This window comes from Elephas maximus, chromosome 1 (assembly GCF_024166365.1).
Source record: "Elephas maximus indicus isolate mEleMax1 chromosome 1, mEleMax1 primary haplotype, whole genome shotgun sequence".
Taxonomy (NCBI): domain Eukaryota; kingdom Metazoa; phylum Chordata; class Mammalia; order Proboscidea; family Elephantidae; genus Elephas; species Elephas maximus.
Window position 1 is genome coordinate 145,832,540 of NC_064819.1, and position 15,382 is coordinate 145,847,921.

The following is a 15,382-nucleotide window of genomic DNA, read 5'->3' on the forward strand; positions in this document are numbered from 1 at the left end:
TCTGCAATGTCAATATCTTTTCTCTGGAGTGTTCAGATTCTCCATAGGAAGCTACTGCAATCTCGTATCAGAGGCAGCCAGCTTTCTGAAGCTGAGTGGCGTAAAGTCAGCTTTCTGAAGTTGAAACTACATTAGTCCTACAGTTTAACATGTATCTAAAACTGTGTGTCTATTAACCTAAAGCCCCTTAAATTCAATTTCTTCAGAGAATAAATCTCTTATTTCTTAAGCCTAGTATTTGTCAACAAATTTGACTTTACCTGATTGACGTCTTCTTGATTTTGCAAATTTTAAACCTGTGACATCCCCCTCCTCCACCACCATTCCCCACCCAACTATCACCTTTTCAGGCTGAAAAGTCCTATGATGGTTTTGGTCAATTTTAAAAACCTCTCTGTCCCACTGATCACTTAAATTGTCCACTTCTGGGTTTTCTTCAATTCTATTAGGTCTTTCTTGAAGTTCTGGCATTACAGAAGAATGAATCATTTATTGTTAGAAGAAAGAAAAAAAAAAACCTTTTCTTGAGTTGAGCTTTTTGGTGACAACGTATTCGGTCACTACCTTCATGGAATCATTTATGAAGAATTATAGTTCATAGCAGTACTTTTCTTTCAGTTTATTAGCAAAAGAATCCTTTTTTCCAAATAAAATATTATATTAAAACTAATCATAAGATGCTCTGGATACTGTTTGGAAAGGCCTAAAGCCCCATAGACTTGGTCAGCCCTTGTTCCCTCCTTCACACCTCATTCTACAAAAGTCCCTGGACATGCTCCCCAGGCAGCATGGAGTACAACATGAAAATCACCACTTTCTTGTAACTTTAGATAGTAAAGAAGAATGGAAGAATAGAAGCTCCTAATGAAATAAATATTTCATAAAGCCTCTTTACTAAAACATCAATTAAAAACATGTACAATTCCTATCTTCTTAATTTACTCAAATGTACACAATATAAAACTTTTTGCTGGTGCATGTTTAGAAAACTGCCCTTTTTTAAGAAGTCTAGGTGGAAAAACATCAACTTAAACATATTAGTATAGGTCTAATTAGTAATTCCTCTTAAGACATGTCAATACAGTACAAGATATCAAACACACGTTAGAAGTGAAATGGATCAAGATTATTTTTTATTGCACATGTTTGCTTCTTTTGAGTAGAGCTAAACCTGAAATACTGAATTACTTTTAGCCATATTTCCATCAACTGAATTACAGTAACGAATTGCTTGTGTAGTCTCCTAGGCTTATCCTCCAGAATCTAAAACAATTAACTTTCCCAGTTGTGCTGGAACACAGATTTATCATTTGTTTTTTTAAAAGTTAACCACTCAAAAACAAACCAAGCAGCATACTGTAAAGAAAAAAAGCAATTTTTATGTCTATTCATATAACACAGAATCAGAGAATTTCTGATTATGTAATATTGTATAACTATAAACCAATCTTCTTCCAAAAAATTCATGTATATATACTTAAGCATTCACTAGAGAAAATTTTAACACTTTGAGAAACTGGTTCTCTCACAATTAGGCTTCTAAAAGCCTCCCCTCACATCAAAAAAAGAAAGAAAACTACGATGATTCCAAATCTTATAAAGAAACTAGTCGTCTTAGCCTAAGCTGTCTAGAATAGTATTCATATTTACTTTCTATTCCACTCCATAGCTTAATGCAAAATGGAGAATGTGCCGTCCAAACTGCGATTTGGCGTTTGAGCAATTCAAGCTTTAAACACACCTAAAACACTCATAGCCTGATAAAAAAGATACAAGAATGGAGACATAAAAGCTATTACAGCAAACTCAAACTTCTGGCCATTTAATGGATCAGAAGTAATGACTGATGCCCCTACTTTAAGCTCATCAATATCATGAAAAAAGAGTAACAACAGGTATCTGGCAAACATCTTCTAAATTATTTATACCAAATTAACAAATGGAAAAGTTATTTTTAATGCATCACTCAGATTTTACACTTCAATCATTCATATTTTCCTTTGTAAGATTAAGAAACGATTCTATTCAAACTTATTAAGTTTTTCCTTCAGCATATTTTTACATGAAAAGTTACTGAAATCACAATTCTGAAGAATTTCTTTTTAATCATATAATCATTATATGCTTAAACTATTATAAAGAAATTAGAACTCTTCTTATTCTATCTATGACGATGTGTTACCAGATGTGTAAGAACTCTTTTTCATAGCTTTTTTCAAAAAAATATTTTAACAATCACAATTATGAAATATGCATCTCAACTCCACAGTGGACTAGCATCCATGCTTATTCCACATAGGTACTGCCAGTGGTCCCTGAGGTGTCCTTTCAACAATGACAAATTCATCAGGGTTGCTAAGTGCCTCATAGAAGACCAATAAATCTTGAATAGCATGCTCCTCAATCTGAAAAGGGAAAGGGGGAAAAAGACTTACATCAATTCTTTTAATTATAACCTATAGTAGGATTACATTAACTTTCCAGTTTCCTTTTGAGGAATTAACACTTTCCATGGATACAATACAGTGAGTCTAAATAAGGTATACTGCTATCCCCCAGTCAAGAAAAAGGCTTAAAGCCTGAGCTAAAATAATCAGATACCCACCCTCCGAGGAATTAGAATCTTGAGCAGAAGGAAAAAGAAACTGAAAATGACTGTTGGAATTCATTCATTCCAATAGCTTCACCCTGTCAGATACTTTCTGGTACTGTACAAATCCTCTAAATTTGCTTGCCAAATCTCCAGGGCAACTTTGTATCTTGTCTATTTCCAAGTCTGGCTCTCTGGTCTTCCAGCTAGCTCAGTCTGTGTAATCTCACTATCCTTCAAATAAATTCCCTTTTACTTAACTTAGCTAGAGAGTTGGTGTCTGTTGCTCACAACCTAGGAACTCTTAATGATGCAGAGGCCAAGTATACAGCTAGACATAACCAAATTTTCCACCCGTCACTTTGGTAAACGAAAACTGTCCAAAGCATCACCAAAGCTATAACTATTAGCTTTTTTACAATTTATTGTTTCTAAATTAGTTGTGCTGAATCCCTTCAATTAATACTTAAATTGCTAGATGCCTCAGTTTAGTTTTATGTGACATTTACGTTTTTGATAGACCTATGCACCTTTGTAAAGCAAACAATTTTCTTAAGACCTAAGGATAAAACGTAGGCTAGTTCTTCCCTAAGTTAACCCTTACAGGCAGATTCTTTACCTGAATCAGAGCCAAGGGTTTTTCTCGACTTCTAACAAGAGCTGCTTCTTGTTGTAGCTCTTCTTCTACAATAGATGCAAAAGTGACTGGGGCTACCAAAGGAGCAGTCAGTGAAGAAGATAGCCAAGGACTGAAAGAATAACAAAAAGCTTTCACTCATCTTTCCAAATTTTTGCACACAAAATCTCCTTGAAATGTTACATTTTCAAGTGTATGTCACTCTTACATTTTACAGAGACATACAATGTAAAGGGACCTGGAAGCTTCTGCAGAGATTACAGAATGATGAAGTAGGAAACAGAAAAAAGGAAAACCAGTATTTTATTTGGATCAGTGCTGTAGCAAAAACTTTGGAAAATGCCAAGGAGTAGGGGGGGAGGAGAAATAAAACAACTAAACAGAAAGGCAAGTAGGGAGCAGAGAGTATTCAGATAAAACCTTCTATACAATACCATTCTATTTCCAATTTCTTAAAATTCTCTGTCACCACTAAGCAGTGCTTAGTGTTTAAGGGCCAAAAGCTAATTAATTAACCTTACTTGGCACTGTCTAGAAGTGGTAAATCTGAAACATGGTTGCCTTCTGGTCCAGGAGTACCATGGGTAGAGCATCTGTAAAACAAATGCCAAAACCAGAGATGAAAAGCTTCTGATACTTAGTACAGCCATTTATTAAAAGAGATACAGAGAAGGAACTGCAAGCCAATTCATTAGACAAATCAATAAAATGTGCAGTCAAGTTTGTTTAAAATTTTAACAAAACAATCTACAGATATTTATAAAATCTTGTGTGTAAAATACCACCAAGGAAGGTCCTGCAGTAAATGGTCTGTTTTCTAATATCATTCATATGGCCATTTACAGTTACCAAACATACGTTAGGAAATAGAGAACTCTGTGAAGAATGTGTTTCACATAAATATTATGAATAAAATAACGACTACCATATTTCAAAACGTACACAGACCAGATAATTAGCAGCCAAAATTTGTGTGCATTACTAATATACTAAATACTTTGATAAACTAGGGATTGTAGATAGGACAGAAACACAGGCATGATCTCTACCTTCTAAAAAATCACAACCAGGTGAGGAAACAACACACAAAACATATAAAAAAGCAAGAATGAATTTAAAACAGTATCTAGCAAATCAAATGCTAATGACTATAAGGACTATAAAAATCAAAAAGAATTCTAGTCACCTGAGGGCCTTGCAGAGAAGAACGAACTTGAGAACTATAAGGGGGTATAGGATGAGAGGAGTAGAAAGCATTTCAGGACTATAGAGATTTGCGTAATTGGAATTTTAGAGTAAAAAAAAAAATTCCTAGAGATTACCTAGATTAATCAATGTCCTGAGAACACTGAGGCCTAGATGGGGTTAATGACACAAAGTCAAACAGATAGTGAGTAAAATAGAATTAACAGGGCCTAAAACACCGACTTTCTGATTACTTTATGCACTAACATTTATTAGGCATGTATCAGCACTATATGTTAGGCGCTGAAAATTAGGCTGTTTAAAATCTAGTCCCCAATCTAGCTCAACTGGCATAGCATAGTTTAAAAGAAAATGTTTTATATCCGACTTTGATGAGCAGCATCTGGGTTCTTAAAAGCTTGTGAACAGCTATCTAAGATATGTCTACTGGTCCCACCCTCTCTAGAGCAAGGGAGAATGAAGAAAATCAAAGACACAAAGGAAAGACTAGTCCAAAGGACTAATGGACCACACCTACCACAGCCTCCATCAGGCTGAATCCAGCATAACTAGATGGTGCCCCACTACCACCACTGACTGCTCTGACAGGTATCACAATAGAGCTGGACAGACAGAGCTGGAGAAAAACATAGAACAAAATTCTAACTCACAAAAAAAGACCAGACTTACTGGTCTGACAGAGACTGGAGAAACCCCAAGAGTATGGCCCCCGAACACCCTTTTAACTCAGTACTGAAGTCACCCTTCAGCCCATGATTAGATAGACCTGTAAAATAAACAACACATGTAGTTCAACCACATATACAAGACTAAACGGGCACATCAGCCCAGGGGCAAGGACGAGAAGGCAGGAGGGGACAGGAAAGCTGGACGAATGGAAATGGGGAAAGTAAGGTCAAGAAGGAGAGAGTGTTGACATGTTACGGTGTTGGCAACCAATGTCACAAAACAATATGTATATTAATTGTCTAATGAGAAACTAATTTGCTCTGTAAACTTTCACCTGAAGCACAATAAAAAAATAAATAAAATCCAGTCCCCCACTCCTCAAAAAATTCTGACAGAGGAGATTAAAAAATATACTCAAACAATGATAAAATAATGTGAGAGTGCAGTAACCCATATCTATGGTAATATGAGCAAAGTACTAAGTACCATGCATTCACAGAAGAAATTAACATAATCTGGATGAGGGGATGCACTTATGGCTTCACTGAAGAAATAACATTAAAGCTGAGGAGAATGGCACTGAGATAGGTTTTTGGCTGTATAAATACATGGAACTGTAAATTATTTTGGTAGCTTAAGGAAGATCAGTTAAGTCTTTTGCCCCCCACCCCCTTTTTTTGCTTTTTAGTAACTGTACATGATGGATGAAAGATCTAAAGGAAAGGTAAGCTGTTCAATAAGTGAGAATGATTGGATTGAGGATAAGGAAAGGATTAAAAGGGAAATTAGAAAGAAACAGAAGAGCCAGAGCATACCCACATTGCACTGAAAGCTAAAACATTTAGACCTGATGTGGGCAAACTAATTTACTAAGAGCCTATGTACTTTCATGTATATTACCTTGTTTAAGCCTTGCAATACTCTGTGAAGAAAGCATGTAATTTTACCAACATGCATAAGCTAAGACTCAAAGAATTAATTTGCCTGATGTACAAATAGAATGACAGAGACAGGACTCAAATCCGGGCATTTTTTCCACTCTATTATCACACAGCTGCTTTTATTTCTACTATTCCTCTTTGCCCGGAATACATTCCACTTCACATGTCTTCTCATTCTTTAAGGACTGGCTCAAGTATCACCTTCTCACTTCTAAGCACTTCAATCACATCTCTATTATAGTTTCCCACACTGTGTTGTTATTGTTTACACATCTGTCTTAACTGCTAGACTAGTCTCTCAAGGTACGAGGCTGTGTCTCCGTCCTTTCTGCATCTCCAATGTCTAAGGGAATACCTGGAAGATAGTGTAAAAAGAAAAAAAAAACCATTGCCAACAATTCCAACTTGTAGCAACCCTTTTAGGACAAGTAGAACTGCCCCACAGGGTTTCCAAGAAGTGGCTGGTGGATTTGAACCTTTTAGTAACAGCCAAGCTCTTAACCACTGTGCCACCAGGGCTCCTGGAACATAGTAGCTTATGAATAAATACTCAGAGAATAAATGATTGAAACAGAAAGACAAAGGTTTTTTTTGTTTGTTTGTTTGTTTGTTTTAGCATGGAATAAAAGCAGAGTTTTGTTTTAAGTTTCTCATTCTTTTAAACTACTGGCAACTTTTCTTCCAGATGTAAGTACTGGCATACAAAATGAAGTGAAAATAGGTCTAGTTACAGGGCTCTTAGTTTTAACAAAAGCCTGTGAGACTTGAAATCTGCTGGATCTTTGTCTGACCTATAACATCCAACAAGAGAAGTCTCCAAGATGGAGTAGATGACTTTGGACCAGGAGGAAAATGAAGGCAAGGAGATGAACTATAAAGCTGTTGGGATAAACTTGTTACAGATTATGAGTCTAGACTAGGATGATTATAAAATGGAAAAATTTCTACAGTCTGTTGGTACAGATAACAACCTTAGACAGAGACTACATGCAAATCCCCTAGTTCCTCGGAAGGCCTTAAAGTCAGTGTAAGGCTAGTTGACTTCTAGGACACTGAAACACAGCACAGAACAAACACATATAATGAACAAACACTTTCAAGGAAATGTAAATACATTACAAATCAATTATATTTAACCGCTAAGGAAGAAGCAGCAGCTACAAGCTCCAGATATCTTTGAAAAGACTACACCATTGGGTAACAATAGTAAACAATAGGACTAACGTGCCATATACAGGTCTTACTAAAGCAGTCAAGCAACCACAGCTTAAGTATACCAACTAACCTATGTAATATTTTATATTTTTAAGTACTTTTATTTATGTTATCTAAGTGTCATTTTTTAAGTGTCATAATAAACCTATGTGAAATGTTCCTCTCATTTCATGTTAAATGAAACTGAGGTTCGGAAACTGCTAGAGTTAACAGTTAGTCTGGAACTGGAATCTTTTTCTTAAGGCTATAATCTCAGGATTCTTTCCACTAATGATTTTTCAATGGGTAATTTTATTAATTATAAATTTACCCAATTTGAAATATGTTAAAACTTCATCTTAAAATGAAGCACAGTTACTAAGATTAAAATAGAGCTAAGATTAAACAAATGACAAAAATAGTTTAAGCTTTCAGATTTAATAAAAATAGCATTATTAAGCTTTAGGTATTAGCAACAAAGAAACACTGTAGACATTTCCAATAGAAAGTCTGTATCAAATCTAGCCTTCTTAAAATAAAGCACAAAAAGCTTAGCTAAAATGTTCTTCGAAAGGTTTTTGTTCAAACTGATGAACATTAATACTCTCAAATTTTTAAAGAGAGAAACTAAATTACTTTTACCACACAGCTGGCTTCTTTAATTTTTAAGATTTTTTACTAACTTAATTACACAGATTTTTATATAAGATTAGAACTGATATAATCATATAATGATTTTGTTTCACAAGTAGTTTTCCTTACTAATTAGAAATAAAAGTTCATATTTTCAGTCCAGAAATTACATAAGGGAGTAGTATGAAGTGAAAGGAAAATGAAAGAAAACACATGAAAGTGAAAAAGAACACATAATTAACAATAAACAAATGAAAATTGCACAAATCCCTCTCTTCTACATTTTAGCATTCACAAATGACACTGCCATTCCTGGATTTCTCCAGCCTTGGGGGAAAAAAATCACATTTTCTACCATTAAAACAAGAATGTACGATTTGTAGGGTTTCCTGAGATGAGCACCCCCAATCCCTGCCACCCCAACTTCCCAAAGGACCATAAGCATTCCTGCCTTCTTGCTTTAACTCCCACAATTTCCTCTGCTTATACTGTCCCTTCACCTTTTTTTTTTTTTTTTAGTCCTACATTCAAAAACCTGTGACAATAAAATGGATCAATATTTAAGTAATCTATTTTTCTAATATTATTTACATGGTTGTAAATATAATAGTCAAGTATTTGGGATTGAGTAAGAAAGTGTTTAAGAACTAGCACAGCCCAAGCCCTTCCTCTTCAACAAAGTCTTTCGTGACAGTTCTAACCCGCAGTCACTTTTCCTTCTCTGAGCCACTCACCTGGCACTTAATCATATATTCTTTGTGGCCTCTTTAATACTATTATCTTATACTGTAATTTCATTCTTTTCATTTAACTTCCATGTGTGCATGTTATGGCTTATCAACTGTATTTCAAATACATTTAAGGTTGGGGCTGTGTATTATACTTTTACACAGACACAACAGAGGCCCACAGACTGCTGTACATATATCACATGCCCCATAATTTGGTGAATTAAATTTTTTTTACATTATCTGTTATGTTTTATTGTTTCCTTTAAAAAAGCTCATTTATGATTACTTATTTTCTATGGTGAAATAAAAAACTGAAAATCAAGTTGTATATTTTCCTTCTTATTATCATTGTCAGTGATAGCACATAGCTATTTAAAATATTAACTCCTGCTACCAAACACCTAAGCTATGTACCTACGACACTATCATATACTCTCTTCATTCAAATTTCCAAAGTAGTGTAACACACACAACTTTGCACAATTAAGAACCCTGATGTTACAGCACACTCTAGTGATCAACCAAGAAACCACAGGCCCTTCATAATTTGAGTTACATGACAAAAGATATTTATTCAAAGAACATTTCTATGTATAGTCAATATTTAAAACTTAAAATACTACAAAAGTACACTTAATTTTCATACCTTAAAATTTATATATCTAAGACATTCAATATAAGTCACTGCATTAGAAACAAATGTTACTTGAGACAGAGCTACAATTTTAATTTATTCAGTCATTCAGCAACTGCTTATTGAGCACCTATATGTGCTGGGAACCATTCTAAGCATCAGTGATACAATGATGAGCAAGGAAAGAGATCTTCGTTGGTCTCACAGAACATATAGTTGAAAATATAACGATATTAAAACATAACAAAAGTGTGAAAATTATAATAAAGGAAAAGTACTATGAAAACACGTAACAGAAAACTACTGACCCAGTAAGGGAAATCAGAGTTCTCCAAAGAATATGACTGAACAGAGACTGAAAGACAAGTCAGAGCCAACTAGCCAAAGGGTACAGAGACGGAAAATGCATTTAAGAAATTGAAAGAAGACCAAGATTGCTAGACTATAGAGACTACATAGTAAAAGAAAGCTGAAGGGGCTAGCAGAAGCCAGACTAGTTAGGTTTTGAAGACCATATTAAGATTTCTAGCTTCATCCTAAGAGTCATAAGAGTTGCATTTTATAAAGAACATACTGACTAAATATATTGGAGGAAAGGATGAAAGTCTATAGCAAGACCAGTTAGGAGGTTAGGTTACTCAAGTGAAAGATCATAGTAGTCTGGACAAGGGCCATGACAGTGGAGGTGACGTTTAGCATATGGATTTGAGAAATATTTGAGAGAAAACTGGCACATCCTCCTAACAGACTAGGTATTGACGAGAAACAAGTGTCAAAGATGACTCTTACAGGCAGAATTGCAAATACCATTTACTGAGGAATAAAAATCAGAAGAATGGCCTGTTTTATTTTTTGTCTACATATACATACATTTTTTATTTTGTTTTTATAAGAAGGGTATGAGGAAAATATTAAGCTTGGTTTGGGACTTGATCAAGTTTGAGATGTTTCTGAACATCCAAATACAATAGGGATGTCAAGAAGAGAGGTGAATAATAAAATCTGAAGCTCAGATGAGAGGTAAGTACAGGGAGTATAAATTCTGAGTCTTCAGTGTATAGTTGATAACTGACTACATGCTCATACAATGGATAGCATAGAAAGAATATGAAGTGAAATGAAAAGAGGGCCTATAACTAAATTCCAGCGTTTAATGGCCAGGAAGAGGAAAATAAGCTTTCAAAGAAAAGGAATGAGCAGAAAAATTAAAAGGTAATCTAGCACACTTTTGTCTCAGAAGTTAAGGAAAGATTCAATAAAGTAGGACTGATCAATAGTCACAAATATTGCTAATAAGTCAAGTATGATGAGTCACATTAAAAAAAGTTCATGGCTGTGGCAATATGGAAGTCACTGCTGAAATCAGCCTGAATTGTTGGGATGTAGTATTTTTTTTTTTAGTAGTAGGGCTGGAAGCCAGGTGGGATTAAGAAGTGAGTGGGAGGTTACAGCTCTTTTGAGAAATCTGGCTGTGAAGGGGGGGTTAGGGTAGTTAATGATAAGGCAACTGCTGTATAAAAGTGTGGCAGGTGAGTGAGGGACTGTCCCACTCAGACCACATGAAAGAGACCTGAGCATATTCAAAATCAGATGGGACCAAATATTTAAAGAAGCAATGAAACTAATTCTCTACAAGTTGTTCCAAAAATAGAAGTAGAAGGAAAGCTTTTTAATTCATTCATTATCCTAATAGTAAAACCAGATAAAGACATTATTAGGAAAGAAATTTACAAACAATATCTCTCATGAGCACTGGTGCAAAAACCTTCAACAAAATATTCACAAATTGAATCCAATCATGTATAAAAAGAATTATATACCATGGCCCAGTTATGGCAGCTTTATTCATAAAAAAAAAAAAAAAAAATGCCCCAAATTTGAAGCAACCAAGATGTCCTTCAATGGTGAATGGATAAACTATAGAATGTCCATACAATGGTATATTACTCAGTGATAAAAAGAAATGACCTATTAAGCTTTGAAAAGACATGAAGGAACCTTAAATGCACATTATTGAGAGAAAGCACCCTGAAAAAGCTACATATTGTATAATTCCAACCACAGGACATTATGTAAAAGGCAAAGCTATACAGTAAAAAGATCAGTGGTTGCCAGGGGTCCAGGAGGAAGTGAGAGATGAACAAACAGGGCACTGTACGAGCAGTGAAACTATTCTCCATGATACTCTTAGTGGTAGATACATTACATGCATTTGTCAAAAACCACAGAAGCATACAAAATGTGAACCCTCAAGTAAAAACTATGGATTTTAGTTTGTAATAATTTATCAATATCAGTTCATCAACTGTAACAAATGTAAAATGTTAATACTGTCATACCTCAGAGATATTATGGGTTCAGTTCCAGACCACCACAATAAAGTGAATATCGCAATAAAGCCAGTCATGAATTTTTTGGTTTCTCAGTACGTATGAAAATTATGTTTACACTATACTGTAGTATATTAAAGCATGCATTATGTCTAAAAATGTATGTACTTTAATTAAAAAATACTTCATTGCTAAAAAAATGCTAACAATCATCTGAGCCTTCAGCGAGTCATAATCTTTTTGCGGGTAGAGGGTCTTGCCTCGATGTTAATCAGGGTGGTGGTTGCTGAAGGTTGGCAAGGCTTCAGCAGTTTCCTAAAATAAGACAATGGATTTTGCTGCATTGACTGACTTTTCTTTCCATGAAAAATTTCTCTGTAGCATGCAATGCTGTTTGATAGCATTTTATCCACAGTAGAACTTCTTTCAAAATTGGAGTCAGTCCTCTCAAAACCTGTCACTGCTTTATCAACTAAGTTTACATAATATTCTAAATCCTTTGTTGTCATTTCAACAATGTTCACAGCATCTTCAGCAGGAGTAGATTCCATCTCAAGAAACCGCTTTCTTTGCTCATCGTAAGAAGCAACTTCTCATCTGTTAAAGTTTTATCATGAGTTTGCAGCAATTTAGTCATATCTTCTATTTCTAGTTCTCTTGCTATTTCCACATCTGCAGTTGCTTCCTCCACTGAAGTCTTAAACCCCTCAAAGTCATCCATGAGGGTTGGAATCAGCTTCTTCCAAATTCCTGTTATTGTTGATACTCTGATTTCCTCCCATGAATCATGATTGTTCTTAATGCTATCTAGAATGGTGAATCCTTTCCAGAAGGCTTTCGTTTTACTTTGCCCAGATCCACCAGAGGAATCACTATGTATGGCAGCTACAGCCTTATGAAATGTATTTCTTAAATAATACGTGAAAGTCAAAGTTACTCTTCAACCCATGGGCTGCAGAATGGATGTGTTAGCATGCATGAAAACATTAATCTTGTACATCTCCACCCGAGTTCTTGGGTGACCAGGCGCACTGACAATAAGCAGTAATATTTTGAAAGGAATCTTTTTTTCTGAGCAGTAGGTTTCAACGGTGGGCTTAAAATATTCAGTAAATCATGTTGTAAACAGGTGAGCTGTTATCTAGGCTTTGTTGTTCCATTTATAGAGCACAGGCAGAGTAGATTTAGCACAATTCTTTGGGCCCTAGAATTCTCTGAATGGTAAATGAGCACTGGCTTCAACTTAAAGTCACCAACTGCATTAGCCCTAACAAGAGAGTCAGCCTATCTTTTGAAGCTTTGAAGCCAGGCATTGACTTTTTCTAGCTGTGAAAATCCTAGATGACACCTTCTTCCAGTACAAGCTTGTTTCGTCTATATTGAAAATCCGTTGTTTAGCGTCGCCACCTTCATCAATTACCTTAGCCAGTTCTTCTGGATAACTTGCTGCAGCTTCTGCAACAGCACTTGTTACCTCATCTTGCACTTTTATATTAGAGATGGCTTCTTTCCTTAACCCTCACGAACCAACCTCTGCTAGCTTTAAACTTTTTTTCTGCAGCTTCCTCACCTCTCTCAGCCTTCACAGAATTGAAGAGAGTTAGGGTCTTGCTCTGGATTAGGCTTTGACTTAAGGGAATGTTGTGGCTGGTCTGGTCTTCTATCCAGGCCACTAAAACTTTCTCCCTATCAGCAATAAGACTGTTTCATTTTCTTAGCATTCGCGTGTTCGCTGGGGTAGCACTTCTGATTTCCTTCAAAATCTTTTCCTTTGCATTCACAACTTGGCTAACTATTTGATGCAAGAGGCCTAGCTTTCAGCCTATCTCAGCTTTCAACATGGCTTCCTCACTGTGATGATTAAGGTTGTGCTGTCAACTTGGCTGGGCTGTGATTCTCGGTGGTTTGGCAGTTATACAGTAGGTTTGGCAGCTATGAAACGATGTAATCACCTCCATAATGAGATATGATAAAATGTAGTCACCCCTAATGAGCTCTGCTCTGAGTAGCCAATCAATAGAAAGGGATTTTCCTTGGGGCTGTGGCCAGCATTCAATATACATGGACTTTCTTGCAAAGGTCGCTAGCTTTTGCTCACTCCAGATCCTCACCTGACCTCCAGTTCTTGGAACTTGAACTAGCAGCTTACCTGCCAGTCTTGGGATTCATAAGACTCCACAGCCTGTGAGCCAGAGGCCTACCATCTTACCTGCCGATCTTGGGATTCGTCAGCCTCCATAGCCTGTGAGACAGAGGCCTGCTGTCTGACCTGTCAATCTTGGGCTCACTGGCCCCTGCAGCTATATGAGCCAGGAGAAGCCTCCAGCCTGACCCATGGACTTGGGGCTTTCTAACATCTACAACTGTGAGAGCCACATCCTTGGTATCAATCTCTCTCTCTCTCTGTGCTTCACTGGTTTTGCTTCTCTAGAGAACGCAGCCTAAGACATTCACTAAGCTTAATCATTTCTAGCTTTTGATTTAAAGTAAGAAATATGTGGCTCTTCCTTTCACATGAACACTTAGAGGCCGTTGTAGGGTTATTAATTGACCTAATTTCAATATGTTGTGTCTCAGGGAATAGGGAGGCCTGAGGAGAGAGAGAGGGACAGGGGAATGGCCAGTTGGTAGAAGAGTCAGACACACAACATTTACCAATTAAATTCACCATCTTATATAGGTGAGATCCGTGGTACCCCAAAACAATCACAATAGTAACATCAAAGATCACTGATCACAGATCACCGTAACAGATATAATAATGAAAAAGCCTGAAATATTACAAGAATTACCAAAGTGTGACACAGGGACAGGAAGTGAGCACATGCTGTTGGACAAATGGTGTCAACAGACTTGCTTGACGCAGAGCTGCCACAGGCCTTCGATTTGTGAAAAATGCAATATCTGCAAAGTGCAATAAAAGAAAGTATGCCTGTAATCGGAAAAACTATACAGGGGGAAGAGGAGGAATATGGGAACTGTGCACAATTTTTCTACAAACCTCAAATTGCTCTAAAATGTATTTAAAAAGAAAAAAAAAAGGTGGACAGAATCATGTTAAAAAGAAAGGCTGAATATACATGAGAAAGAAAAGAATCCTGAAGTAGGAGAGGATGAGATACAAGCATGAGTACTGATATTGGACTTAGATAGGAGGGTCAACTCTTCTACTACAAAACAAGAAAGGAGAATGAGATAAATACAAATGGGGTAGATTTGTGTTTCCTGCAGTATGAAAATGAAGAATTACCTGTCTTTCTATTTAAAAGTGTGGTCTGCAGGACATCACATCATACAATTTATAAAACAAATGGCATTATTATGTTTTGCTTAAATCAAAAGAAGACTACACTATATTCAATTTGTTAAAAGATTATAACGCATATAGTAAAAGGAGAACTGTGGTCATTCCAGAAGATAACAAATACCCCATTTTGTTTTTAAACATAACAAAATAAAGGGAAATTTTGTCTGGGATAGAAAAAGCTACCAGTGAGAGATCTTTACATAATAACTACTTACAAACATTTGTTTTTCGATTCATAAACATCATTTTTACTCTGAGAGTTTAACAACACCAAGAGATTATCTGTCACTTAGGAAGGGAATAAAACACCCTTCTCTCAAAATCTTTAAGAAAACAACCTCCAACTCACTGAACACTTTTAAAATGTTCAGGTCTAGTAGTTTTTAGTATATCATAAAATGTTGTGCAGACATTTGTTTGTATTTAATTTTTTTGTGTGAAATAGTTTTTTTGAAACATAAAAAATACACATTCAAATGCTTTGATTGCATTGAAGATCATATGCATTGT

At 35.8% G+C, this 15,382-nt stretch overlaps 1 protein-coding gene across 2 annotated transcripts in view; it reads right to left on the bottom strand.

The window, feature by feature from the left end:
* Window positions 1-379: 379 nt before the first annotated feature.
* Window positions 380-15,382, bottom strand: part of IBTK (inhibitor of Bruton tyrosine kinase) — a 97,503-nt gene continuing 82,500 nt past the window's right edge. For both annotated transcript variants that reach the window (XM_049896254.1, XM_049896243.1), the window contains exons 27-29: window positions 3,749-3,820; window positions 3,210-3,339; window positions 380-2,405 (exon numbers count right to left, since the gene is read on the bottom strand). In XM_049896254.1, coding sequence (XP_049752211.1) covers window positions 2,274-2,405; window positions 3,210-3,339; window positions 3,749-3,820 — 334 coding nt within the window. In that variant the 3' untranslated portion in view covers window positions 380-2,273. The remainder of the gene's footprint in view (window positions 2,406-3,209; window positions 3,340-3,748; window positions 3,821-15,382) is intronic.